The sequence below is a fragment of the Anolis carolinensis genome, chromosome 1 (assembly GCF_035594765.1).
Source record: "Anolis carolinensis isolate JA03-04 chromosome 1, rAnoCar3.1.pri, whole genome shotgun sequence".
NCBI classification, from domain to species: Eukaryota; Metazoa; Chordata; class Lepidosauria; order Squamata; family Dactyloidae; genus Anolis; species Anolis carolinensis.
Genome location: NC_085841.1, coordinates 331,923,551 through 331,949,778, shown reverse-complemented (window position 1 = coordinate 331,949,778; position 26,228 = coordinate 331,923,551). Strand labels below are relative to the sequence as shown.

General features: G+C 39.1%; 1 protein-coding gene across 2 annotated transcripts in view; it reads left to right on the top strand.

Moving 5' to 3' along the window:
* The window catches only part of sptlc2 (serine palmitoyltransferase long chain base subunit 2), an 85,070-nt gene that overhangs the window by 32,557 nt on the left and 26,285 nt on the right, over positions 1-26,228 (top strand). For both annotated transcript variants that reach the window (XM_062968351.1, XM_062968352.1), the window contains exons 8-9: positions 1,963-2,182; positions 7,397-7,523. In XM_062968351.1, the coding sequence (XP_062824421.1) occupies positions 1,963-2,182; positions 7,397-7,523 (347 nt within the window). The remainder of the gene's footprint in view (positions 1-1,962; positions 2,183-7,396; positions 7,524-26,228) is intronic.

The following is a 26,228-nucleotide window of genomic DNA, read 5'->3' as shown; positions in this document are numbered from 1 at the left end:
TCAATCTCTTTGGCTGTTGTTAGTGTCCATTTTGAGGCAAACTATAATTTAAATCAAATACATAGGACTCTTACCAGTTGCCCGTAACTGTTCTAATTACTTTAATCATACCTTAGGCCCCAAGGTTAACCAGTGCTAATAAATGTAAACCAAAAATATAAATCACACTGCTAGAATATCTCACATCTTAATTTTTATCATATACACCAGGGATGGAGAGACTTGACAGTGTGATTAATATCTGACCTCCATGTATTGCTTTGTCTATATCTTCTGTAGTCACACTGTCAAGTCAGATTGCCTTTGTAATAAACACTCATTAAATCTGACTGAAGGGGATGTTGTGCTGGAAGGAAGAGGCTAAAGTAATCCTCTTCTGTTTCATTAGTAATATTTACTTTTGCCCCACTTTCTGTTCACTTGTTAGAACAGCTTACAAACAATTTAAACAGTGAATCAGCACAGTGTTCCAGCATTTAAAAACCTACACTTTCACAGCTCTGTTATTTTAAAAAAACCTTAAACAAGTGTGGTTATATATTCTTCCACCATTTTTAGTAGCAAGTTAATCTGTGAAATGCCTCTAGCCTGCTCTAAGCAAACAAGGCTGATGGGAAGAAAAAATGTTTGTGTGCACACAGGCTAGTTTAGGAGTGGCATTGTAGTTCACATATCCACGCTTCGGTATAAAGTGCTTTCTTTTCCTGCTGAACTTTTGTTTTCCCTTTTCCCTTTTCTTGAGTCGCAGAATCAATGCCCACTTTAGTGCCTCACTGATGTATGATGGTCACCTTCATTGTCTCCAAGCTAGGAGGCTGAGACATTCACACATGTTTTTAAAATTTCTTAGTAAACCTGAGGGTGTTTGTTGTGTAGAAAACATTGGAATGAAAGATAAGCATTGATATTAGTGGATATCTGTCTAATCTCATTTCTTTCCAGAAGAGCAATATGGATTGCTTGTACCACAGCTCTTTTAGACATATATTTAGTACTTTAACTTCTTCACCTTAAGAAAAAATATCCGTGCCATGACACAGGTGAATATTTTGGGAAGCCTGGGCATAAAAGATTATACAGTTAGAGTGAATAAAGAGAATGTAATAACATAGTAGAATGTAGGAGCTAATATGTTATGAATACTAGACATACTGGTATTCACCCCTGAATAAACATTTTGCAGAAAGACTTGTCACACATTGTGTAAAATGGAATGGATGGCTGTGGAAGTGTAGGGGACTGCATTATCTGCTCAGGAGAGCTTGAAGGGCTATACTGCTGCTACATCTGTTCCTGCCAAAAAATCTACTTTTTCACTTCCCTCTAAGTACAAAGAGGGAATTTTCACCATGTTTTGAGACCATTACAGGTTTAAGAGAGACCTTTTGTCACAATAGGACATGAAGAGAAATAATTTTCTAATTGCTTCCTGTTCAATCTGTTGGACCCGAAATGACCCAGAGTGGGCCCAGATGTAGTGGAATTAGACCCCACAGTCCTGACAGGACATTTTGTAAACAATTAAAAAAAACGAGTTTCCAAAAACACTTAATGGTTTGATCCCTGGGAGGCTCAAGACATAGTGGAAATATATTCCAAAAAAATGTAGATAGATTTGAGGGACATTGAGCAACTTTAAAAAATGATTGATGGGTTTTACTTTGTCTACCACTGATGTAGGAAGTTCATCTTCTGCAAAGTAGTTCCCTTACCTTTCAGGCCAATTATTGTTACTTTGCTCTTATTCCTAGAAGTTTGAACGCTTCCTATCCTTTCAAATGCGTAAGTCTTGAGGCACTCTGTATTATTCCATGTGTGAATTTGTATTATTTTCCAGTCTTCTGTATTGTATAACTTGGTTGTATAACTATTTGGAAAATAATTAGATATAGCTTTTCAGGGAGATTTGGGTGTTATTGGAAGATTCTAAAATTCATATTAATTTTTGCTTTTCTACAACAGCATGGAGGGATCGATTGTCAGGCTACCTGAAGTGATTGCCCTTAAGAAGAAGTACAAATCTTATTTATATTTGGATGAAGCTCATAGTATAGGAGCACTGGGTCCTAATGGCCGTGGTGTAGTGGAGTATTTTGGACTTGATCCTGAGGATGTGGATATTATGATGGGCACATTCACTAAGAGTTTTGGAGCTGCTGGAGGATACATTGGAGGCAAAAAGGTAAAAAAAAAAAAGTGCTAGGAAGAAGCTTGCTATTTTTTAAGAATTGAAGTATATTACTGTTAAAAAATACTGGGAGAGATATAGTTAAAAAACAAACCACAGATAGGTATACTATTACCTTTTAGCAGTCATTCCTTGCTTTAAATTATATAGTCAAGAAGAGGTATTTTTTTCTTTTGGTGGTGGCTGTTTGGGAAGGCATCTCTCTTGTTTGTATTTTTGAATAAGGGCAACTAATATTTCTTCTCGCAGCATATATATCCAGATCAAAATTAGCTAGTATAGATTCTCAAATTCCAGAAGTACAAAGATAATGACAGGAATGCACAGTCCTTATTTTACTGGAGAGATAGGTTGTACTATGCTAGTTTCACTTCATCTCCTTTGCCTATTTTTGGTATAACTGGCCAGCGGAATAGTTAAGCAGTCTTTGCAACATTGCATAAATCTTAATGTTATATTACTCAGAGTGTATCCTATTTATTTCTTTTTTTTTCATTTTTAAGCCTTTCCTGCCTCTGAGACTGAGAGAGTATTACTTTCCTGGCTGAATTCAAAACATGGTTTACAGTCATTGTCCAGCATTCAAATCACCACATCATCCATGGCTCACTAAAACAGTTTAAATGGTTTAAAACAAAATTAATGTTTATATTATTGTACAGTAATTGATTGCCTTAGTTTAGAATTCCAGAGACAAAACTACTGTTCATTAATGAGTCCCCTTCGGGGTGAGAAGGTCAGAATATAAATGTTTTAAATAAATAAATAATAAAGAAATAGAATCATAGAGTTAGAAGAGACCACATGGGGCATCTAGTCCAACCCCCTGCAATGCAGGAAAAGTACATTCAAATTACCCCTGGCAGATGGCCATCCAGCCTCTGTTCAAAAGCCTCGAAGGAAGGAGCTTCTACCACACTCTGAGCCAGAGAGTTCCACTGCTGTACAGGTCTTACAGTCATGAAGTTCTTCCTACTGTTCAGGTTGAATCTCCTTTCCTGTAATTTCAACCCATTGCTCTGAGTCCTAGTTTTCAGGGAAGCAGAAAACAAGCTTTCTCCCTCCTCCTTATCCTTTCACATATTTATACATGGCTATCATGTCTCCACTCAGCCTTCTCTTCTTCAAACTAAACATACTCAGCTCTTTAAGACATCCCTCATAGGACATGGTCCCATACCTTTGATCATTTTAGTTGCCCTTCTCTGAACACCTTCCAGCTGTCAGTATCTCTTTTAAACTATGGTGCCCAGAATTGGACACAGTATTCCAGTTGAGGCCTGACCAAAGCAGAATAGAAGGGTACCATGACTTCCCTCGATCTAGACACTATACTCCTAATGCAGACCAAAATCCCATTGGTCTTTTTAGCTGCTGCATCACACTGTTGGCACATAGAATCATAGAATCATAGAATAGTAGAGTTGGAAGAGACCTCATCGGCCATCCAGTCCAACCCCCTGCCAAGAAGCAGGAAATCGCATTCAAAGCACCCCCGACAGATGGCCATGTTCAACTTGTTTTCCACTAAGATTCCAATATCTTTTTCATATGGACTGTTGTCAAACCCATTGTATATCTCTGCATTTCATTTTTTCTACCTAAGTGTAGTACCTTACATTTGTCCTTGTTGAAATTCATTTTGTTAATTTTGGCCCAGCTCTCTAATCTGTTATGGTCCTTTTGATTTCTGATCCTGACCTCTGGAATATTAGCTATCCCTCCTAATTTGGTGTCACCTGCAAACTTTATAAGCATACCCGCTAAACCTTCATCTAAGTTATTAGATTAAAGATAGTGCTGTTGAATGCCAGGTCTGTTAACGGGAAAACAGTTATTATCCAGGATTTAATTTTGGATGAGCGGGCATATCTGACGTGCATTGTGGAGACCTGGTTGGATGAGGCAGGAGGAGTCAATCCTACCCAGCTTTGCCCACCAGGCTATTCCGTGCAGCATCAACTGAGATCTGGAGGGCGGGGAGGTGGAGTCGCAGTGGTCTATAGGGATTTAATCTCCCTGACCAGGTGCCCCATCCCACAATCAACCACTTTTGAATGTGTCCTCCTGAGGGTAGGTGACCCTGTGCCACTCCACTATTCACTTCTTTCCAGGATGAAGAGGAACCATTGGTGAACCTTCTTTGGATAAGGTCGCTTAACCACTTACAAACCCACCTAATAGTAGCATTGCCTTGCTCACATTTGACTAGTTTGCTTGCAAGAAGGTCGTGGGGGACCTTGTTGAAGGTCTTACTGAAATCATGATAGGCTACAACCACAGCATTCCCTGCATCCACCAAGCTTGTAACTATCAAAAAAAGAGAGATAAGATTGGTCTAGCATGACTTGTTTTTGAGAAATCCATGTTGACTTTTAGTGATCACAGCTTTTTTTTCTAAGTGATTGCCTCCTTAATGATCTGTTCCAGAATCTTCCCTGGTATTGATATCAAGCTGACTGGACAATAATTGTTTGGGTCCTCCTTTTTCCATTCTTATTTATTTATTTATCTACGACATTTCTATCCCACCTTTCTCACCCCGGAGGGGACTCAATTTAAGAACATTTGCCTTCCTCCAGTCTGCGGGTCTTCTCTTGTTTTCCAAGAATTCTCAAAGATTATTGCCAGTGGGTATGAAATCACTTCTGCTAGTTCCTTCAATCTGGCTCTGAAGACTTAAATTCATTTAGAGTAGTTCGGTATTCCTGGACATCTTTACTTGTTTTGGGTTGCATTTCCCCTATTACTTCGTTCACTCCGTATTTCTTAGGGGGGAAACGGATTTCTTTTTGTGAGAAGACTGAGGCAAAGAAGGTGTTGAATAGTTCTTCCTTTTCCTTATCTCCTGTTAGCATTTCACCAGGTCCTCCTGTTTCCTTGTTCTTCCCTTTTCTACTGACATAACCAAAGAACCCCTTTTTATTTTTTTAAAATCTCTCTGGCAAACCTGAGCTCATTTTACACTTTAGCCTTACAAACCTTTTACCTACATATGTTAGTTATTAATTTGAATTCCTCTTTGGTGATTTCCCCCTATTTCCATTTCTTGTGCCTGTCTCTTTTAAATCTTAGCTCAGTTAAAAGTTCTTTGGACATCCATTTGGTTGTTTTACATTTCTCCTATTTTTCTCCTTCCTGGCACTGTTTGCAATTGTGCCTTCAGTCTCTCACTTTTAAGAAACTCCCATCCATCATTAACTCCCTTCTCTTTTAGTATTCCTGTCCATGGAATCACGCTCAGTATTTCTTTAAAATTCCTGAAGTCAGCTAGTCTAGAATGCATGTTTGACTTCTCTTAGTTTCACTCTTCCTCTGTATGACAAACTTCAGAAGTATATGGTCACTCCCACCTAAAAATTCTACCATTTCCACTCCATTGACCAGATCCTCAGTGTTGGATCAGATCTAGAATAGCAGATCCCCTTGTTGCCTCTTCTTAATTGTCTGCAAGGCAAGTGAAGAATTTTTTGGACTTTGTACTCTTGGCAAGGTTTGTTTTCTAACAAATATCAAAAGTAATCTTTTTTCTGCATGTTTGGTCATCTGGTCAAGGGAGGCATCATCCAGTTCTTCAGTCTGGCTTGGGGATCTGTAGTAGACCACCCACAACTACATCTTTTTCAGGCCCCATTCCTTTAATTCTTTCTCAGATCTCTAAACCTGGTTTCTAGGATTGAAGTCTTGCATCTCTTCACAGGTATAAATATTTTTGGCATATAATGCTGCTCCACTCTCTCTCCTGTTTGGTCTGTTTCTCTGAAATAAGTTATACCCCTCCATTTCTACATTCCAATTATAGGATTCCTTCCACCAGGTTTCAGTTATGCCAATTATATTGTAACTGTCTTGGGCCAAAAGTTGCAATTCATCTTGCAAAAGTTGCAGTTTCCCATTCTCTAGGCATTAAAGACATCTAAGCTTGTGGGACATTCCCTTTAGCTGTTTATTTGAGATTGTTGTCCTCTCGTTGCTTGGTACTTGTTGTGTTTGTCCAACCCTCTCTTTAGCTTTTTGGCTGTTCACTCCAGGCCTTGATAAACTACAGTTTCCAAGGATATTGTCAGCCTCCCCCACATGACCTAGTTTCCTGAAAACTGACCCTATTGCTGTTCTTCCTCTTCATTTTAAACAGGGTTGTGTAGCTCTAAATTGGCCTCCTCCTCTGAGACATCCCCCGTGCATTCATCTAGGACATTCTAGTCAGATATGTCCAAGACCCCCTCATTCCCATCAGTTTGTTCTTGATCTGCCCCATCTATGATTGGGAAAAGAGTCTCTGCTTCATTCTGTAACTGCAGATTCTGTGTTTATGAACTGTCCTCCTCCCCAGAGACATCTCCCATGCATTGATCAAAGACAGTCCACTCAGTTGCATCTAAGAACCTCTCATCCTCCCCAAGGTGTTGTATTTCCTCATCATTTCTTACTGGTGAGAGAACATGGAATCAATTGTGTAACTCCAGATTAACAGAAGGATTCAAAGAATGATCCCTGGTTCTCTTCCACTTTCTAAATGTCACATTCTTCCAAGCATCAGCGTTCTCCACATTTGAAGTGACCTCCCCATAGCCTTCTCATGCGTGTTTATCTGACGTGGGTTGTGTATCTAGAATGGTCTACTGGGCTGTGTCTAAGAAAAACCCGAATTCCTTAATGTCCTTAAGTATAACAATTCAGGCCTCAAGTTCCTGGATCCTCTCTTCCATTGAAGTAAGCTGTTTGGACTTACTGTAGATGTAGCTCACTAGAGGTTCTGTTGAGAAGATGAACATTCCACAGACCCTGCCTGTGACCTGAACAGCTTGCCCCTGCTCCATATTTTGGTGACTCATGTTATCAAACAAGAACCATTATTGAACTCTGGTCCTCCTTCTTCTCAAAACACTTCCATTCTGTTCTCTATGTTTTCCAAAGTTGCGTTGTGTGCCCTGCCTTGTGTTGATGAAAAAAATGAAATTTCACAGTAGCCACAAATAATATATGCAATTCTCACCACTATCATTGTATAGAAGGTGGAAATCTCTTGCATACCTGTATCTACTCAGACATAATTCTTGATCCTTACCTTCCATGGTAGATCACAGTATAATCTGATAGGCAAGTCAACAGAAACATTTCCCATTAATATTGTCTTGAGCTTTGTGCAGTCTAGTTGTTTCAAGATCCACAGTAATACCTGAGAGTCTGCTGTTTTCACTATTCCAGGAGCTGATCGATTATCTTCGTGTCCATTCACACAGTGCAGTATATGCCACATCGCTATCCCCTCCTGTTGTTCAGCAAATAATCACCACCATGAAGTGCATTATGGGTGAAGATGGCACAACGCTTGGTGAGTCTTTTTCATAATAATAAGTAGAGTGTTTTCTGTAGAAGGTGTCTTCATTTAGTCTTTCTAGTCTTGAGACAAACAACTGAAGATTTTCTTCCTGGAGAATTTAGAAGCTATATCATTTAAGTGCTACTAATATACCTTTCTTAACCCTTGCACTGTAGTATTCAGGTGGGTTATGTGCTGATGGAACAAGAAATGGTGCATTCATATCTTCTACTTAAATGGCTTGGAAAAAGGTTGAATCCATTTTTACTTCTAATTTTATGTGGAATATTCTAAAACATTCAAAAATATGAGGTGATGGAATCCTTCTAGTATTAGCCTGCACAAGAGAAGGCTGAGAGGAGTCATGATAGCCATGTATAAATATGTGAGGGGAAGCCATAGGGAGAAGGGACTAAGCTTGTTTTCTGCTGCCCTGGAGACTAGGATGCAGAACAACGGCTTCAAACTACAGGAAAGGAATTTCCACCTGAACATTAGGAAGAACTTCCTAACTGAGAGTTGTTCAGCAGTGGAACACTCTGCCACGGACTCTGGTAGAGGGTCCTTCTTTGGAGGCTTTTAAACAGAGGCTGGATGGCCATCTGTAGGAGATGCTTTGAATGTGATTTTCCCGCCTTTTGGCAGGGGGTTGGACTGGATGGCCCACAAAGTCTCTTCCAACTCTATGATTCTATGATTAAAATACCTTGCATTCAAACCTAAATTATGGGTTGAATTCTAGTAGATGTTGCCGATGACCACAAGGTGGCAGTATGTATTGGACTTAGCTGGCAATTGCAGACCCATAACTTGTATGGAAATTTGTATTCTACAGTCTTACCTTCTTTTGTTCCCTTCTTTTTGAAACTGAATGAATGGAACTTATTTCATTGATAGTGCTCAGGTTCAAACTTACTCATGAAGGGAAAAACTATATTGTGAAAAATATTTAAGAACTATTTGTACTGTCAAGTAACCAGTTTTCTCATCTGTAAAAGCTTGTGTGTGCTTTTCAACAGCCATGCTCACATTCAAGGGAAGGATATTTCATATACTTTGTTGGGTTTATTTGCCAAATTACAAAAGGATAGAACAAGCTGTCAGTTTTGCATAGTAGGAATTTCTCAAAACTACACAATAACTTTATTCTCTTATCCCACCACCATCTCCTCGAAGAGACTCAGGGCAGTTTACACACAGCACAAAAGTGGCTAAAAACAGAACACAAGATAAAACACAGTCTAAAATGCAATTATATAAAACAATAAGTATATAAAACAACAACTTAAAACCCAATTAAAAACAGCATTCAAGTGATACTGTTGTATTAGGTTTCCCCAGCCTGCTATAGTTTATCCCATTAGATGTTTTTATTTTTTAATCAAATGTTGCATTACCCCCAAGCTTATTTCATCCCGTGGAGACTCATTAGAAACTTATTTGGGCATGGCCAGTATATTTATCTATGTCAGTGCTGGTCTATGTAGTGAATTTTATACTGTAGGAAAAAGTATGTCTGACTGGTTGCTTTGGACTAAAAGAGCTTTGAGAGCAGATCCAGGCTTCTTGAGCTCAGAGACACAGCTTCTTTAACTCTGGATTATTCCTATGTTTTGTACTTCAGCTCATCTCACTTTAGCCAATATGCCCAAGGTGAAGGAATTATTGGACTTGTGAAAAAACAAATGAAGGGTAGGATTTTCACATTTCGCAATTTTACCAGAATTATCCCAGACACTGCTTTCAATGTGTGTTCCCCTGTATGATTCTGGAATAATCTTTTTGACTGAGCTTTCACTCCATTCAGCATAATGCTCATTCAGAGATTCTCGATTTTCTGTCATCCACCATCAGGGCCTCATTGTGGGTTATAGTGTGCATTAGTTACTCTTTGGCTCTCCCCCCTCCCCCCAAACTGTTCTCCAGTTTATGACATCTACACCATTCTTTAAATGTGACTCCTGTGAAAATAAGTTCCTACAGAAGGATTGCCATTTTAAGTGCCTCCTTTTCTTCAGGGAGACCCACGACAATGATAACTGCTCTCATTGGCTTCATATCCTAAAATCCTGTTCTGAGAGTTGACTGTTGGTACAGCTGATCTCACAGCCCAAAACTCCTCTTTGTACAGCCTTTGCTGGCATTGTTTCACACACTTTTGTATCATTGACTTTACTATCTACTATACTGATGCATGGTACTAGTACTAAAAAGACTTCACTTGTTCATTAGAGAGCTTTGGTTCCATCAACTTCAGATTCAACCCAATCCTGCTTGAAGTCATCAGTGCTGCATGTGCAAGTTCTGCCCAAAGTCTCTGCTGCTCCCAAATGGAAGAAGCCTTCTGATGGTTCTTCAGTTCATGAGAAATCCAAGTCTCCTGATTGTGTGTGTGTGTTTTTTTTTAATGATCTGTCATCTCTTCGGAAAGGATCCAATCCTGCCTGTGTATCTTCACCTTGTTCAAAAACGTCAAGTGTGCTAATGCTGCCTAATACTGTTGTTCTGACAGTGCCATCTATTTCAGTTGCTGTTACCAGTGATGATGTAGGCCAGTCTTGTCTGTGTTTGATTTCCCTGTTCCTAGACCTCTCAGAAGAATTTCATCTCCTAAAGTCAAATCTAACAAATGTCTGGGGTTGCATTCAGAGGATAAGATGCGAGATAAGTCTTCCATCTGCACCTTGGCAAGAAATAGATCTACCCATCTAGCCTCTTACCACTTCACAAAGGTCCAGGTTGTCAATTCTTCAGTGATTGCCCATCACACTGCAAGAACTATATAATCCCAAAAATGTCATCATTGTCATTCTACCCCACTTCCACTAGTGGAGCAATACTATGATAATTTTGGTTGTGTCCTCTACTGGGTTAGAACAGTTGTCACCTATGTAGAGACTGGTACAAGCCGTATTGTCCATAGCCGCCGCCACCATGGAGCTAAATTCTGAGGTTCGTGACTTCTAAGAGCCCCGCCATCAGCATCTCTGTTACATCTGCCTCCATCACCATCTGGACAACACCCTTTTCTAGAGCAAAATTCAATGCCATACATATGTGTAAAACCAAATCATAAATCTGAAAAAGTAAACATATAACTATGCATTAAAATCAATAAAACTATTAAACATGAGATAAAAACAACATTTAGACATTAAGAAAAGAATTAAAACACCTAATTTAAACATTAAAATCACGTGATCCAAAATCGTAGACCGGGGCCGTTCCAATTGTCAATTCCCTATTCCTTATTTATTTTTTGCACTGTATTGACTGTGTGTGGTATAATGGGTAGATGTAGGCCCTCAGCTGAAGAGATCTAGCTTTCAAAGTTTCTGAAGATGGTCTGTACAGGTGCATAGGTTCCTATATATATGAGTTCACAGGTAACTACTAGAAGAACCTCAAATATAAGTAAGCAACATGCTTTTCCATGCAAGTTATCACTGAAATCATGTTTTATGGTGGAACGCAACTGAACATAAGGTTCTTTTGAGGGATGTTATAGTTGAATTGTTTGCCTGTTGTTGTTGTTGTTGTTAACTGAGCTGCTCACATGTTCCTTATACTTTTAAATATTTTGAGCTGATTGTTAGTTAAATAATCATTATGATGTGGAGAAAGAGACTAGTCATCAAAGAAATAATAAGAGAGAAGGACAGGTAAAAAGAAGTACCGTATTTTTCGCTTTATAAGACGCACTTTTCCCCCCCCCAAAATAGAGGGGAAAAGTCTTATAAACGCAATCTGCGTCCAGGAAGGGAGAATGGGGCGATCTGTGCTGTCCGTGCGTGCGAACGGCACAGATCGCCCCATTCTCCCTTCCTGGCAATCTGCGTCTTATCATCAGGTGTGTCCTATAAAGCGAAAAATACGGTAATTCATGTAGCTTTTAATTCAAATATTATGGAACTCAGTAGCACAATATAAAGTGATATAGTGATGACTGCCATCTTTTAACCTGAGACAAGTCAAATCTGTGAATGAAAAAACTATCCATATATTATAGTGCATGTTATCCTTCAGTTGCGCCCGTACCTTGGGAAGTCAGACTTGGCCACGGTGGTCCACATTCTCGTTACATCCAGGAGAGACTACTGCAACGCACTCTATGTTCTCTATCAAGAACCTTAAGATCGTCTGGAGAGGCCCTGCTCTCGGTCCCACCTGCCTCGCAAGCGCAGCTGGTGGGAATGAAGGACAGGGCCTTCTCGGTGGTGGCTCCTCGGCTGTGGGAACACCCTCCCCAGCAACATTCGACAGGCCCCAACTCTTCTGGGCTTTAGGAAAATCTTAAAGACATGGTTATATGCACAAGCATTTAATGAATAAGTACAATGACTGACATGGTCTGGCTTAAGATTTATGCATGAGGATCTCGGATGAACGGACTCAAATCTACACATGTTTTTAAATTTTGTATTATACTAGCTTTGCCCGGCCACGCGTTGCTGTGACTTATGGGAATTATTTGTTGGCCAGGTGGAATAGCAGTGAATAGCCTTGCAGCCTCAAAGCCCGGCCATTTTCTGGAGTAGCTGGAGTAGCCAGGTTGAATGGGATGGAGTCGCCTTGTGGCTTCAAAGCCTGGGGATTTTTCACCTAGGGGACATCTTGGTTGGCCAGGTTGAAAAGCAATTAATAGTTTCAGTGTGGCAGGTATGAATGCTACAATTAGGCACCTTGATTAGCATTTAATGGCTTTGCAGCTTCAAAGCCTGGCTGCTTCCTGCCTGGGGGAATCCTTTGTTGGGAAGTTAGCTGGCCCTGATTGTTTCCTTTCTGGAATTCCCAATTTCCCTGCTTTCAGAGTGTTGCACTTTATTTACTGTCCTGGTTTTAGAGATTATATTGTTCTGTATTATTATACCACAGTAATTATATCATATTATATTTATAATCTTATATTATCTGCTTAGAAGTGGATTATATGAGGCCCCTTCTACACAGCTGTATAAAATCCACACTGAAGTGGATTATATGGCAGTGTGGACTCAAGATAACCCAGTTCAAGGCAGATAATATAAGATTATAAATAGGTAATATAGCTGTGTGGAAGGACCTTGAGTCTACACTGCCATATAATCCAGTTCAAATTGGATAATCTATATTTTATAGGCAGTGTGGATCAGGCCGAGGTGCACTCTGCCTATACCCTGAGCCCCATTTTGGCTGAGGGAGTTGCTAGGATATGAAGGGGGCTGGGCCTAAAGGCAGCAGCAGGAGGGGGGGGGGGGGCTAAAGGCAACAGAGCCTACCTTTCTAACTGGCAGTTAGGGGGAAAAAGGCTCTTCCTCATCCTCTGTAATTTGGACAATTTTTCTAGGTTTTTTTGATTGAAAGACATATTTTGTATGACTATGTCTTTTGTGGCCAAATTTGGTGTGATTTGGTTCAGTGGTTTTATTGTTTACTCCTTAGTAAAACGAACATTACATTTATATATATATACTAGCTGTGCCCGGCCACGCGTTGCTGTGGCTTAGTCTGGTGGTGTTGGTCAGTCTACATTAGGTTGTATTTATGCTGTGACCTCCACCCTTCTTTATACTCACATTAGTAGTAGTATTTGAAGTCTGTTACCTTCTTCAATTTTTGTGTTGATTGATAATTGCTTGAGATCCCTGTTATCTTTGGTTTGTTGTTAATCGTGACATCTGATTCTGCTGAGTGCGGTTTACATCTTATTGTGGTACAATAGTGTTTTTTTTGTTTTGCCTGTGTAGGTGTTTATTATTATTGTTGTTGTAGAGGTCATGAAGGCTGGATAAGTTAGATGCTACTGTATTGTTTTTTGGAGGCCCAGTGTAGCACTGACTGGCCTCTCAGTCTCAGTGCCTGGCTGCTTCTTGCCTGTGATGGTGTTGATTCTTATTGTTGTTGTTGTCATTGTTATTATTGTAATTGTTTTTTTGGAGGCCAAGTGTGAATGTAGGGATTGGGGAGGTGGATGAGCACTGAATGGCCTTGTAGACTCAGTGCATGGCTGACTCTTGCCTGTGTAGGTGTTTATTATTAGTGGGTGAGTGGATGGATAGATGAGTGGATGGATAGATAGAGTTGGTGCTCTCCTTGTTTCCTTTATTCCTATGCTGTTCCCTTTCTCTGCTCCGATCCTGAGCTCGCTGATAAGAACACACTGGTCAGAAAGGAGGGTAAATATAACCGGATCAATGGCCTTTCTCTCCCTTTTGCTCTTGGCTTTCCGGGCAGAGAGGGAGGGCTCTTGTACTTGGCGTTCCTTCGCTTCCCTTCCCTCCTTCCTTCCTTCTTTCTATTTGTCCCAGCCTTTCCTGCCTGCGGAACCATGGAACTGGGTCAATGGGTTGGATGGCGGGGAAAGGGAGAAGGAAGAGACCTTTAATTGAAATGCATGGACTCCATGCCATGGCGTGCTGGAATTTGTAGTTTGCATGCAGTCCAACCCCTTTCTTTCTTTTTGTCATGGAGGAAGAACCCACCCAAACCTTTCAGACAGATGGCCATCCGGTTTAGTTGTGTTGTTATAGTAACAATGCGTTGTTGTGAGTTTTGTGGGTCCAGATTGTGGTTTTGTGGTTTGGTTGTATTGTTACAACTGGGAGGCAAGACTTTTGCGTTGTGTTGTCAAGTTTTGTATTTCTGGGGCGTTTAGTTGTGTGCCAAGTTTTGTATTTCTGGGGCGTTTAGTTGTGTTGTTATAGTCACGATGCATTGTTGTGAGTTTTATGGGTCCGGATTGTGGTTTTGTGGTGTGGTTGTGTTGTTACAACCAGGAGGCAAGGCTGTTGCGTTGTTTTGTCAAATTTTGTATTTCTGGGGCGTTTAGTTGTGTTGTTATAGTCACGATACATCGTTGTGAGTTTTGTGGGTCCGGATTGTGGTTTTGTGGTGTGGTTGTGTTGTTACAACTGGGAGGCAAGGCTTTTGCATTGTGTTGTCAAGTTTTGTGTTTCTGGGGCGTTTAGTTGTGTGCCAAGTTTTGTATTTCTGGGGCGTTTAGTTGTGTTGTTATAGTCACGATGCATTGTTGTGAGTTTTGTGCATCCGTATTGTGGTTTTGTGGTGTGGTTGTGTTGTTACAACCAGGAGGCAAGGCTTTTGCATTGTGTTGTCAAGTTTTGTATTTCTGGGGCATTTAGTTGTGTGCCAAGTTTCGTATTTCTGGGGAGTTTAGTTGTGTTGTTATAGTCACGATGTATTGTTGTGAGTTTTATGGGTCCAGATTGTGGTTTTGTGGTGTGGTTGTGTTGTTCCAACCGGGAGGGAAGGCTTTTGAGTTGTGTCGCCAAGTTTCGTATTTCTGGGGCGTTTAGTTGTGTTGTTATAGTCACGATGTGTTGTTGTGAGTTTTGTGGGTCCAGTGTGGTTTTGTGGTGTGATTGTGTTGTTACAACTGGGAGGCAAGGCTTTTGCGTTGTGTTGCCAAGTTTTGTATTTCTAGGGCGTTTAGTTGTGTTGTTATAGTCATGATGTGTTGTTGTGAGTTTTGTGGGTCCGGATTGTGGTTTTGTGGTGTGATTGTGTTGTTGTAACCGGGAGGCAAGGCTTTTGCATTGTGTTGCCAAGTTTCGTATTTCTGGGATGTTTAGTTTTGTTGTTATAGTCACTGCGCCCGCAACTTTATCCTTTTATATATATAGAAAGATAGATTATGTGTTTTTATTCTGTATTGTTATTTTGATTTGTATAAGCTGTTGTTTTACTGCACTGTTTTTGGGCATTGAATTTTGCCTGTTTATGTAAGCTGCCTTGAGTCCCCTCGGCGAGAAAGGCGGGGTAAACATGTTGTAAATAAATAAATACGTGGGGTTGCCTTTGAAGACTGTTCGGAAATGCCAAATAGTCCAATGAGAGGCAGTCAAGTTAATAAATGGGGCAGTATATAGGGAGCACACAACTCCCGTGTTACATGAGCTCCACTGGCTATCTGTTGCTATCGAGCACAAGTAAAAGTGTTGGCTTTGACCTATAAAGCCCAGTTTACCTGTCCAAACGCATCTCGCTTTACTAACAACTGCAAAGACTAAGATATTTTGGGGAAGCCCTGCTCTTAGTCCCGCCACTGTCACAGGCGCATTTGGATTGGGACGAGAGAGAGGGCATTCTCAGTTATTGCCCCCCCAGCTATGGAACTCTCTTCGTGGTGAGATTAGATCAACTCCCTCCCTCTTGCCTTTTAGAAAGATGGTGAAGACCTGGCTGGGGAACCAAGTCTTTGGGGCAGTGCAGTGAGGAAACGTGCTACGCCGACCGGAGCCAGCATGGTGTTTTGAGTTGGTTTAAACAACTGATTTTAAAGTAGATATAACTGATTTTAATGTTTGTGTATATTTATAGTTATTTTATGTCCTGGCAAGGAATGTTTGCCGTATATATGCTGTGCTCCATCCTGAGTCACCTTCTGGGTGAGAAGGGCGGAATATAAATGTTTTTAAAATAAATAAATATTGGACAGAGCATGCTTCTCAGGAAATGAAAGTAGGAAGCCACTGTTGCATTCATGTCCTGCTCATAAGCTTCCTATAAGCAATGCATTGGGCAGTGTGGGAACAGGTTCCTGGACTCGATATACCATTGGGCTTATCCAGTAGGGTTTGTCTTATGTTCTTAATGAGAAAAGATGGGGGATAAACAACTTTACCATTGTCTCTGGAAGCATTCAGTAAGTGTAAACTTAGGCAGGAATATTTATTTCCCACTTCTGTAATACATTGGCTATTGTTAAATATTTGCCATCATTCCAGAAAATTTCTTTTAACTAAACAGGATGTTAACAGCAGGCACTTTAGATAGAATACACATGCCACAGAGAACAGCATGACCATTTCCGAAATGGGACAAGAGGCTAATGAAGACTGAATAGACTTAATTAGGTGACAGCACGTGAACATGCAATCTGGAAGGAGATAGCAGCTTCCCTTCCTTTATTTCCTATTGTTTGTTCAAACAAATCTTTCAGTGTCTGGTATTGTTTCTGTCTGGCATTCATAATGGCCATCCACAGGGTGCTGTCTGAAGTAGTCCGTGTTAGTTTAAAAATACAAATTGTGGCAGTATTTGTATCTGTGTTTTGCAATTGAAGATGACTAAAAAACCAGCTTAATTCAAGCAGCTTCTAGATTAGAAGCACAAGAATAATATTCTTAGGAATCTGTTTCTTTTATCTTCATAATAGGGGTTCTGTTTCTTTCCTGATGGGGTTACTATTGTCTTATTGTCTGGTACATGAGAATTATATATACTCCTTACCTCCAAGGTTTATAGGCATTTTCTTGCTGTTTGAATATTTTGTAATTTTTGACACATGACTTCAAAGTGAGTAGGCTGTTGAAATTGTGAAACCGGCATAGTAAGGTGCCTATTCAGTGTATCTAAATATCTATGAAGATGTTTGACATAACCAAAGAACAGTGGATACCTCAAATATGCGAGAAATGCCATTTTTTGGGGGAAAAGACTTTAACCACAATCTAGAAGAGTGAACAGGATCTATCCTTTCTTTGTATTTGATTTTACAAAAGGGATGGAATTTGTTACTCTCTTAAAATCACCAGAATTGGAACAAATTTTGTGTAACCTGAGACTGTTGTAGAAAAGACCCAAGAGTGGTCCAAAGATAATGAGTTTACTTTGGAGTCAAAATCTATTGCTTTATCTAGGGATAGATATTTCCTGGCTACAAGCAAATTATTTTAGATCTTTAAAATAGTAAAAGAAATAAATTTAGAAACAATTAGATGTACAGCGCAAAATGCTTCTTCTTTTCATTTTTATGCTGTTTTTCAGGGATGAGAAAAATGTGGCCTTGTAGGCTATGTGTCACCCTCAGAGCAATGTTTGTAGCCTCTAAAGACTTCTACTTTCCTATCCATCAAGGTTTACAACTTTTATGCATTCAAAAATGTCTGTCATGTCTGGGGGAAGGACTTTCTTAAGACATGAAATTATTTTTGGTTTGCTTTGTGCTTTGAAAAAATGTCCTCCGTGGGCTCAAAATAGTACTATCCAATATTTCCTCTCGTTCTCTAGAGATCCATAGGGGCATTTTGATTTTTTTAAGATGATTCATTTTATGGGGGAGGGAGCATCAGTGTATATGTGGCCACTAGACCTCCAAAAGTTGTCTACCTAGCTGTATATCATTTTTTAGGACCCCAGATATGCCCTTTTATAAGATTTCTGGGTCTCTGGAGCAACATGGTGTGGGGCACAGATAGTCTCAAGGGGAGACACTATTCCCCCTGATAGTGATTACCTTGTGAGTGAAATTCCTCAAATGGATAGCCTACAACCAACTTCATCTATTTTATTTCCAGAGTCAGACTATTTCTATGCAACTTCTCACTACTTAATCGATTTTGATATTGAGAAGTATGCAATGAATTCATAATTGATGCATTGTGAGTCTGATCCTTTCCATGAAATACATTTCCTTAGTTTGGTGGAACTTCCAATTAAATAAGTGCACATGGGATTGCAGTTTGACCATAGCATGCATGGTGATACAGTTGTCCTGATAAGATCAGTTGTAATGCACCAGGATATTTGGGGGGGGGGGGGGAAGAGCCAGTCATGACTGATGCGAACTGTGTTACCCAAAATATATCCAAACAAAAGGTGCAAAATATACACGCTAGCTTTTGGAGCCCACTAGCAAAGATGGTTGAAAAGTCATTCAGGAAACAACATCAATGTTAAAGATACCCAGACCTCTGAGATGTTTGCTTGAGGTGGTTTTCAGAAGGTTGATGCAGATCAGGCCAAATTTCCAGAAGTCCATGATGAAGCCCATCTTGATTACAGTTCTGTTTCCTAAATTATGTTTACCATTTGTTTTCTGTTTTAAATGATCTCTAATATAATTGCAGCAAACAAATTTTTGGCTTTATTAGAAGGAAGACTGTTTTGAAACAAGGTCAACTTTAGAAAGAAACTGCCCAAGACTTTTTACGCTAAGTAAGATATGGAGTAGGCCTAAATCCGCTCAACCTTGATTATTACTTGGATGGGAGGCAGCCAAAGAATACCAGATCTGTAGGCTATATTTCAGAGGAAAGAATTGGCAGAACCTCCTTGCCTAAGAAAACTATGAAATTAATGCAGTCGCCATAAGTCAGCAGTTGATTTGAAGGCACAAATATTAGATATGGACTAGAGAGCTCAGTTTTCAAGTTCAATAACATATGCTTGCTATCAAGGTATAACAAATATTTAAAACATACTGAATATCTTCATTGTTTGGAAAATGGTTAATCTAGGAGCCTTGGTTAGTATATTTTAGATATACGTAGCGTAATTGTGATTTTGCAAAGAAAAGATTGGAGTAATATATTTGAGTGAAAAATGTATTAAAATACTTTGGTGGAATTAAAAATGCTATAATATTTGAACCAAAACCTTGAAAACATGTTGAGATTAATAAAACTTACCCATGACCTGATGTGTAATAACTGAGCTGTATTTTTAAGTAGCACACAGAGCTATGCATTTTTCGGTTGTGCTGAATTGCTATCCCTTGCTTTTGGAAATTAAGCCTTTCGTTGAATGGGGTTGAGAATGTCCTCTTACATATGATTAAACGACACCCTTTACAGGGAGGCTGAAAATGTTCAGTTATACCGTAAGCACCTCTCATTTTGAATTTCCTCCAATAAGTGACTTGTTAATGAGGTGTTAAATTATCACTTTGGGAACCCAGGGACTAGTCAAAACTAATTTGGGCAGAGCAAAACTTTTTTTTGTTGTTGCTGACCTCAAGAATCCCAAGCTGTGCCAAGGAGCTGTTGGGAAAACAAATACTTTGGGGGTCATAAAGAGTTTCCTGCTTCTCCTCAGGGGACTGACAGCTTTAAACATCACGTACTGGGGTTGTGCTTCTGGCAGGGGGTCTTTTAAATCTAACAAACTGCTCCTCCCCTTGTACTCCCACAAGGCATAAGAGTAGGCTCCAGAAATTCTCTGTTCATCTAATTTTCAGTAGAATCTTTTGCTCCTTTTAGAAGAAAGTTCACAGATGCTGAGTGTGTTAGTAAACTTTCCTATGTGGCTTACTAGCACACATTGCAAGTGTATGTGTAGTTTAAAATGACTTCCCTGCTTCTCTTCCACTTTTCAAAAATCTGTCCAAGATGTCAGAAGAAACGATTTGAATTGTTCACTCCTTGGTGAATTACTTTTTTCCTTTGTTTGAACAGATGTGTACCGCCAACAGACATTGCAGTGCTGTTACCAAGCACTGCATATCGACAAAGTGGCATACCACTCTGTCGATATGCCATAAGAAATCTACCTAGGACAAGGGCAAAGTTAGGATTTTTACTATTCTTTCATGGAAATTTGATATTTAAAATGGTTTTGTAAAATGGTTTTACATTTTATGTTGCATATTAATATTAAGGAAACATGTTAGTGTGGATGGCCATATGGCTTCTTTAGAAAATTAAGTCATGATATTAGTCCGAAATTACTTGAAGACACCTGATAACAACAATTACTGCTAGTAGTAATATTACTAGTAACAATAATAATTACAAATAGTAGCTATCATTTATGCATCTTTCTAAACAAATCATGTCACATTTTGTTTAACTTGATCTTTATGAAAGACAACAAGATAGAGTAATTTGCTCTGGTGTATTCTTTCCCACTTAGTAATCTGACTCTCCTCAAGTATCTTGAGATCTGAGTTGTCAGTTTATATTTTTGGAAGTACTTTTTTCACACTCATCTCTGTTCTATATTTTAGTAATCTCACTCCAGTTTCATGACCTTCATATTTTTGAGTTATAGGTAATGAATGCTTCCAGTATTGACTTTCTCGGGCCATTGCGTTGAATTCTTTGGCTAGACCTAGGTAAAACTCAATTATAGAGTCCTGAGTTATGCTAATATCTTGGGATATTGCCATGGGCTACATTAATTTCTTTTAGTACAATGACTGGGTTGACCTTGAAGGAACTGGGGGCGGTGACGACCGACAGGAAGCTCTGGCGTGGACTGGTCCATGAGGTCACGAAGAGTCGGAGACGAGTAAACGACTGAGCAGCAGCAGCTCAATGAGCCTCTGGAATATAGCTATTTTAGCAAACTAAATTGGGACTAGCAAGGGCTGGAGTAAGTTTTGGATGAATTCTACATGTGACAAACATCAATATTTATGATTTTACAGTATACCAAACCCATATTCACCTCGCTCCCCCTCCCCAAATTCCCATTTTTAGTTGCCCGAATCGAATCGGGGTTTCTAGTCTTTTGGCTTCCCTGGACCAAATTGGATGAAAAAGAATGTCTTGGGCCTCAAAAACACTGCCACTTGTGATAACTGATGAACAGAAAAAGTTCATAATTTTCATGATACCCTCCATCACAGAGAAGCAAAAAAATGTCCTTGCATCATAATCCTAATTATTTCTAAATAATAAAACTTTGTTATTTTAAAAAAATAGTTTCATTATAAAAGTAAAAGAAAATGAGGTAACATAAAACTAGTGGAATATTTGATACTGTTTTTGAGAAACTAATACATCCGTATCTGGTTTGATAGAAGTAACTGCAATTCTCAGTGAGTTCTCAAGGTGCTTATCAGATATTTTGGTTCTAATTATACTCTTTGTTTGCTTTATCCTTGAAAATAGTTGCTCACAAATGTAAGTGGTGCCAAAAAGTGATGAGATGGAGCAAGAGATATTTGTGTCCGGGAGGATAGGTCTTATAAAAGTCAAGCAAAATCAAGTAAAGACTAAAAATCTCAAAATGTTTTAAATAAGTTGACAATTTTGTGTTGCGCTGCATTCATAGCTGTGTTGAGCTGTGGATTACACAAACTTGGTTGACACCCTCTAATGAAAGAACCTTCATCAATAGCTTCAGAAGGAAGTAGATCCCCTCTCTGTGCAGTCCATTTGTGTCTTCAACAGGACATTATTCTTTTCTTCAGCATCCTTTGTCACCTAAAACTCTGCTTTTAGTGTCTCAGAGATATTGATTGCTTAGAAAAGGATATCATCTCTTCCTTGATCCACTACCCTAGCTTCTTCTATCTGTAAGCATACACAACTGGATTGTGGCAAATGTACTGTGGTTCTGAATTCAGATGAGTAGTTAGCTGTGATACTGACCTCAAGCAAAAAGAAACACATGGTAAATATAGCCCACACTCACTGTTATATAAAGCACTTAAATTGTTTCCATGGAATGCCTTGTAAATGTTCCCCATAGAGCACACGCCTCTGAAGTCAACAAATTCCATGTCTTTAAAAAGCATGGTGTTAGTATATGTTCATGATGCTCCCATTCTATGTGGCTTCTTGGTTAGATGCCTAAAAGCAGATTTGGAAAAAAGGTTATGGGACTGAGCATGTTTACTGCCCAATGCTGTAGTACTGATTATCTCTTTTTGTTTAAATCTTTCTGTATTCACTCTTTCTTTGCATACATGATGCAAACATTCTTTTTAGGCTTTACTCCATAAGGCATAAGTATATCTAAAGAAAACAGATCAAAGCATTGCGGTCAACTCAGCAGACGATCTGTAGACTCTGGCTCGTTCCTTCCTTTCCAAGCCTGTGGTTTTTTTATTCCCTTTGAAACTGACATTTAATGTGTTTCATCTGTCACTGGCACAGGTCCAAATACTAGTGTCCATGATTACTTGAACAGGAACTATCTGGCAATTGTCAGCTTTTATCACAAAATGCATTTGTATTGTAAATTTTTATATTTATGTTTCTCCCTTTTAAATACTGTATGCCCATAGCACAATAGTAGCAAAATCACCTCAGTTTATCAATTAAATTTGATGACAGGGTATAATAAATAGCAGTAATATGAGTACTTAAAGACTATGATATACATACCATGTTATTTCAGTGACTAGAGAAAAACAGATAATAGGTTACTGATCTGATGGCGTGGTATAGTTTTATGTTCAACATCATTTTTATGATTTCATTTCTAGTATTTTAAATCTAATACCTTTAAAGAAACGGGCTTCTGCATTATAGCAATAAGAGTCTCCAACAAATGTTTGCAATTCACAGTTTGGTCAAAAAGGAAGTAAATAACCATATTTCTGTTGTTGTTGTTGTTGTTTCTTACCCGCCTCTCCTCACGGCTCAAGACGGGTTACAACATTGCTAAAACACATAATCAAAGCACATAATCATTTAAAAACACTCCATAGAACACACATATTAAAACATATTTACATAAAATACATATTAAAATACACAAAACAGAAGTTAGACATAGAGTGAAAGTTTAAAATTCGTCAGAATGCAGTTCATGTGATTTGGTTTGTCATAGACTCATTTACAAAAAGCTAAAATGTATTAGTCAGTGGGGGAATCAGGTTATAATTTTAGCACTTTTGTTATAAGCTAATACAAATAGCTAGTTCCTGACTATATCAGTACATGGGAAGGATGGATTTGTGAAATATATGATCAGTGTTGTCTAATACATGATGGCTTTCCAGGAGAAGCAAACAATGTCCTTCTTATGAAAAGCCTCTGTTAATTGTTCATATACCTGTCTTTGTCTGGATTTGGTCTGCAATGTTACCATTTGCTAATTATTTCTCTACCATTGGTACAAGTAGTCCCTTCCCTGTATAGAACTGCATTGGTTAAATATGAGGATTTTTTGGGGAATAACAGACTGGTGCCAAGGTGTTAGCTCTCCTTGTTCTGTAATGTAATTTGAATTGGATACTTAAAACAGAACCATGCATTAAATGCATTGTTTCGTTTAGTCCCCTGTTGCTTGAAACTTCTTTACATTACATTTTGAAGGTGTTAATCTTATCAAAGCTAATAATTGTCCACTGCAATTTGAAACTCTGAAGTGCAAAGAATTTAGAGATGAGCTTTGTTCTAGTTTTTTAGGATCACTATCAATGTTCTGATCCCAGTAATTTGATTTGTTGGCCAGCCCTTAAATACTTCTCATTCCAAAAGGGGAAATGTGTAGGGTAGCCTTTTGGTGTTGGACGACACTTTAAGCATCTATAGAGTAACTGAAGCATAAGGGGTTTCTTCTATCAGCATTCATATCAGACACGGCTATCAGTTTTTTTTTTCTTTGAGCAGATGGATATCATAACAGGTAACCTCTTAACCACTTAATTGTATAAGTTGTGTAAGTTTCATATTTCCCTTTAAAATGAGATGTCCATGCCCCTTTTTGTATAAACTGGAAAGAAATGCTTGCTTAGAAATGGAGTGAGGAGATGAGCTGATAGAACATTAAAAAGCTGTTGTGCTTCCAAGTGCCAAGAATCTGTCATGCAACTTTAAAACAAGTGTGGGGGTAGGGAGGATTATGTTATAAGCAGAACATCAACTGCTGTACTCCCAACATAAAAGGGGAAAGTACCAATCCACAGTCTCTAGGAATAAATGCGTGGCACGCCTTAAATGCCAGATTCGCTTAGCAGGCATCATGGTGTTATGACAGCTGAGATGTCCATATATTAAATTACAAATAGCCTGCCTGTCCTACTTGTTGAGTTATATGAAGGGAAGAAGACTAGGTCTTTTTAATGAACAAATTAAAAATTGTGTTTATAATCTTTGCGCTGTGTATGCCCTTTATGTGGATTTCAGCAAAACATTTGATAAGATCCCCTATTATATTTTAATTATCAAACTGACTAAATATCGAATAGATAGAAACACCATCAGATGAATCGCAATTGTTTGGGAAACTGTAGCCAGAGAGTTGTCTTCAGTGTCTGCTTCAGACTGAAAGTAGGTCTCAAGTGGAATGTTGCATGGTTCAATACTCTTTAATATTTTTAATAAATCATTTAGATAATGGAGTTGAAGGAATTCTTATCAAAATTGCATATGATTCAAAATAAACTAGAATATTGGGCTGAAATTAATGTAATGAAATTCAACAGAGACAAATGAAAAATATTACATATAGGCCACAAAAACCAAACACACTGGTGTACGATGGGGATACTTGGCTATGCAGTACTACATATGAAAGGGACCTTGGAATTATTTTTGATGATAAATTGAACATGTTACTGTAGCAAAGAAGGCAAATGCTATTTTACGGCCCTTCTACACTGCCAAAATACCAATGCAGATAATCCAGATTATCTGCTTTGAACTGGATTATCAGAGTTTACACTGCCATATAACCCAGTTCAAAGCAGATAATTTGGATTTTATACAGCTTTATAGAAAGGGTCTCTGCCTACATTAATATAAAAATAGCTTCCAATTTGAGGGAAAGAATAGTCCCTCTGTGTTTTGTGCTGGTCAGGCCTTATCTGGAATATTATGTTCAGTTCTGGGTGCCTAATTTTAAAAGGGATTTAGACAAGTTGAGGTGAGTTCGGAAAAGGGCAACAAAGATGATAAGTACAGAAAACCAAACATATGAGGTGAGTTTGAAGTAGCTGGGCTCATTCACCTTGGTAAAAATAAGATTGAGTGTTGACACAGTTGCGCTCCTTAAATATCTCACAATGGCTGTCACAAAGAATAGGATGCAGGCTTGTCCGTTGCTGCTTCAGAGGGTAGAACTGGACAGGTAAAGGAACAAAAACTGTGATTCTCCTGAGTCTGTGTGGTTGCCCTTTATCGACCATTTGAACCACAAGAAATAAAATCAAAGAGTACAGCCATATTGCATAGTAATTTTTGGACAGAATCAATACATAACCCGCTCCCCAAATAATGCTTACTACATTTCATTTTAACCTATTTTGATAAAACTGATATAAAGATGTATTTTATAAGGGTTACAATTGTTATATCTATATCTATACACATAATAAAAGTGAAAATTTGTATATGTGTATGTGGCACAGGTGTCCGCTCACACAAACAGCCTCCGGCCTCCACAAACAGGCTATAGTTCCCAGTCCTGGGAAGCTACCAAGTCACTCCCTCCCAGGACATTGTGGGTTAGAGTGAGCACATCCCAGTTATTCCTTTCTCTCGACATTTGCATGACTCCGCCCATGGTCTTTCCCTTAACCCTTTCCTATTCTTTTCTGTGGCACACAGCAAACAGGAATTGGTCGGCAACTGAACATACTGGAGAGAGGTTTGGGGAGAATTTAACCTAATTTATAGGAGTTGTAGGGACTGGGATGTATAGTCCACCTGGAATCTAAGAGCACTCTGATTCCCACCAACCATGGATCTCGAACTCACTTGGCACACAGACCCAACATGCCAGCTTTGCATACTAGCAGGGTTTGGGGGGTGACTGATCTTGACATCCAGGAGTTATAGTTCACCCATAATTAGAGAATGCTGAACCCAGCAGATGAGGGATCTGGGCCAAACTTGGCACACAAATTCAACATCGCCAACTGGGAATACTGGTGGACTTTGGGGTGATTGACCTTTAACCCAGGGAGTTATAGTTACCTTTGTTCTGTGAGCTCTCTGAACCCGACCAATGACGGAACTGGACCAAACTTGACGCACAGACTCAGTGCTGCCAACTTGGGATGATTGACCTTGGCATCAAGAGAGTTATAGTTCACCCGTATTCAGAGAACACTGAACTCAACCAATGATGTCTCTGGACCAAACTTGATACACAGACTCAACATGGCCTACCTTGAATACTGACAGCTATTTTGGGAAGATTGCCCCAAGAATCTGAGAGTTGTAGTTCACCCTCATCCAGAGATCACTGCAGCCAGACGATGACCAGCCAACAGCAGATCTGAACCAAACTTGGTACACAGACCCAAAATGGCCA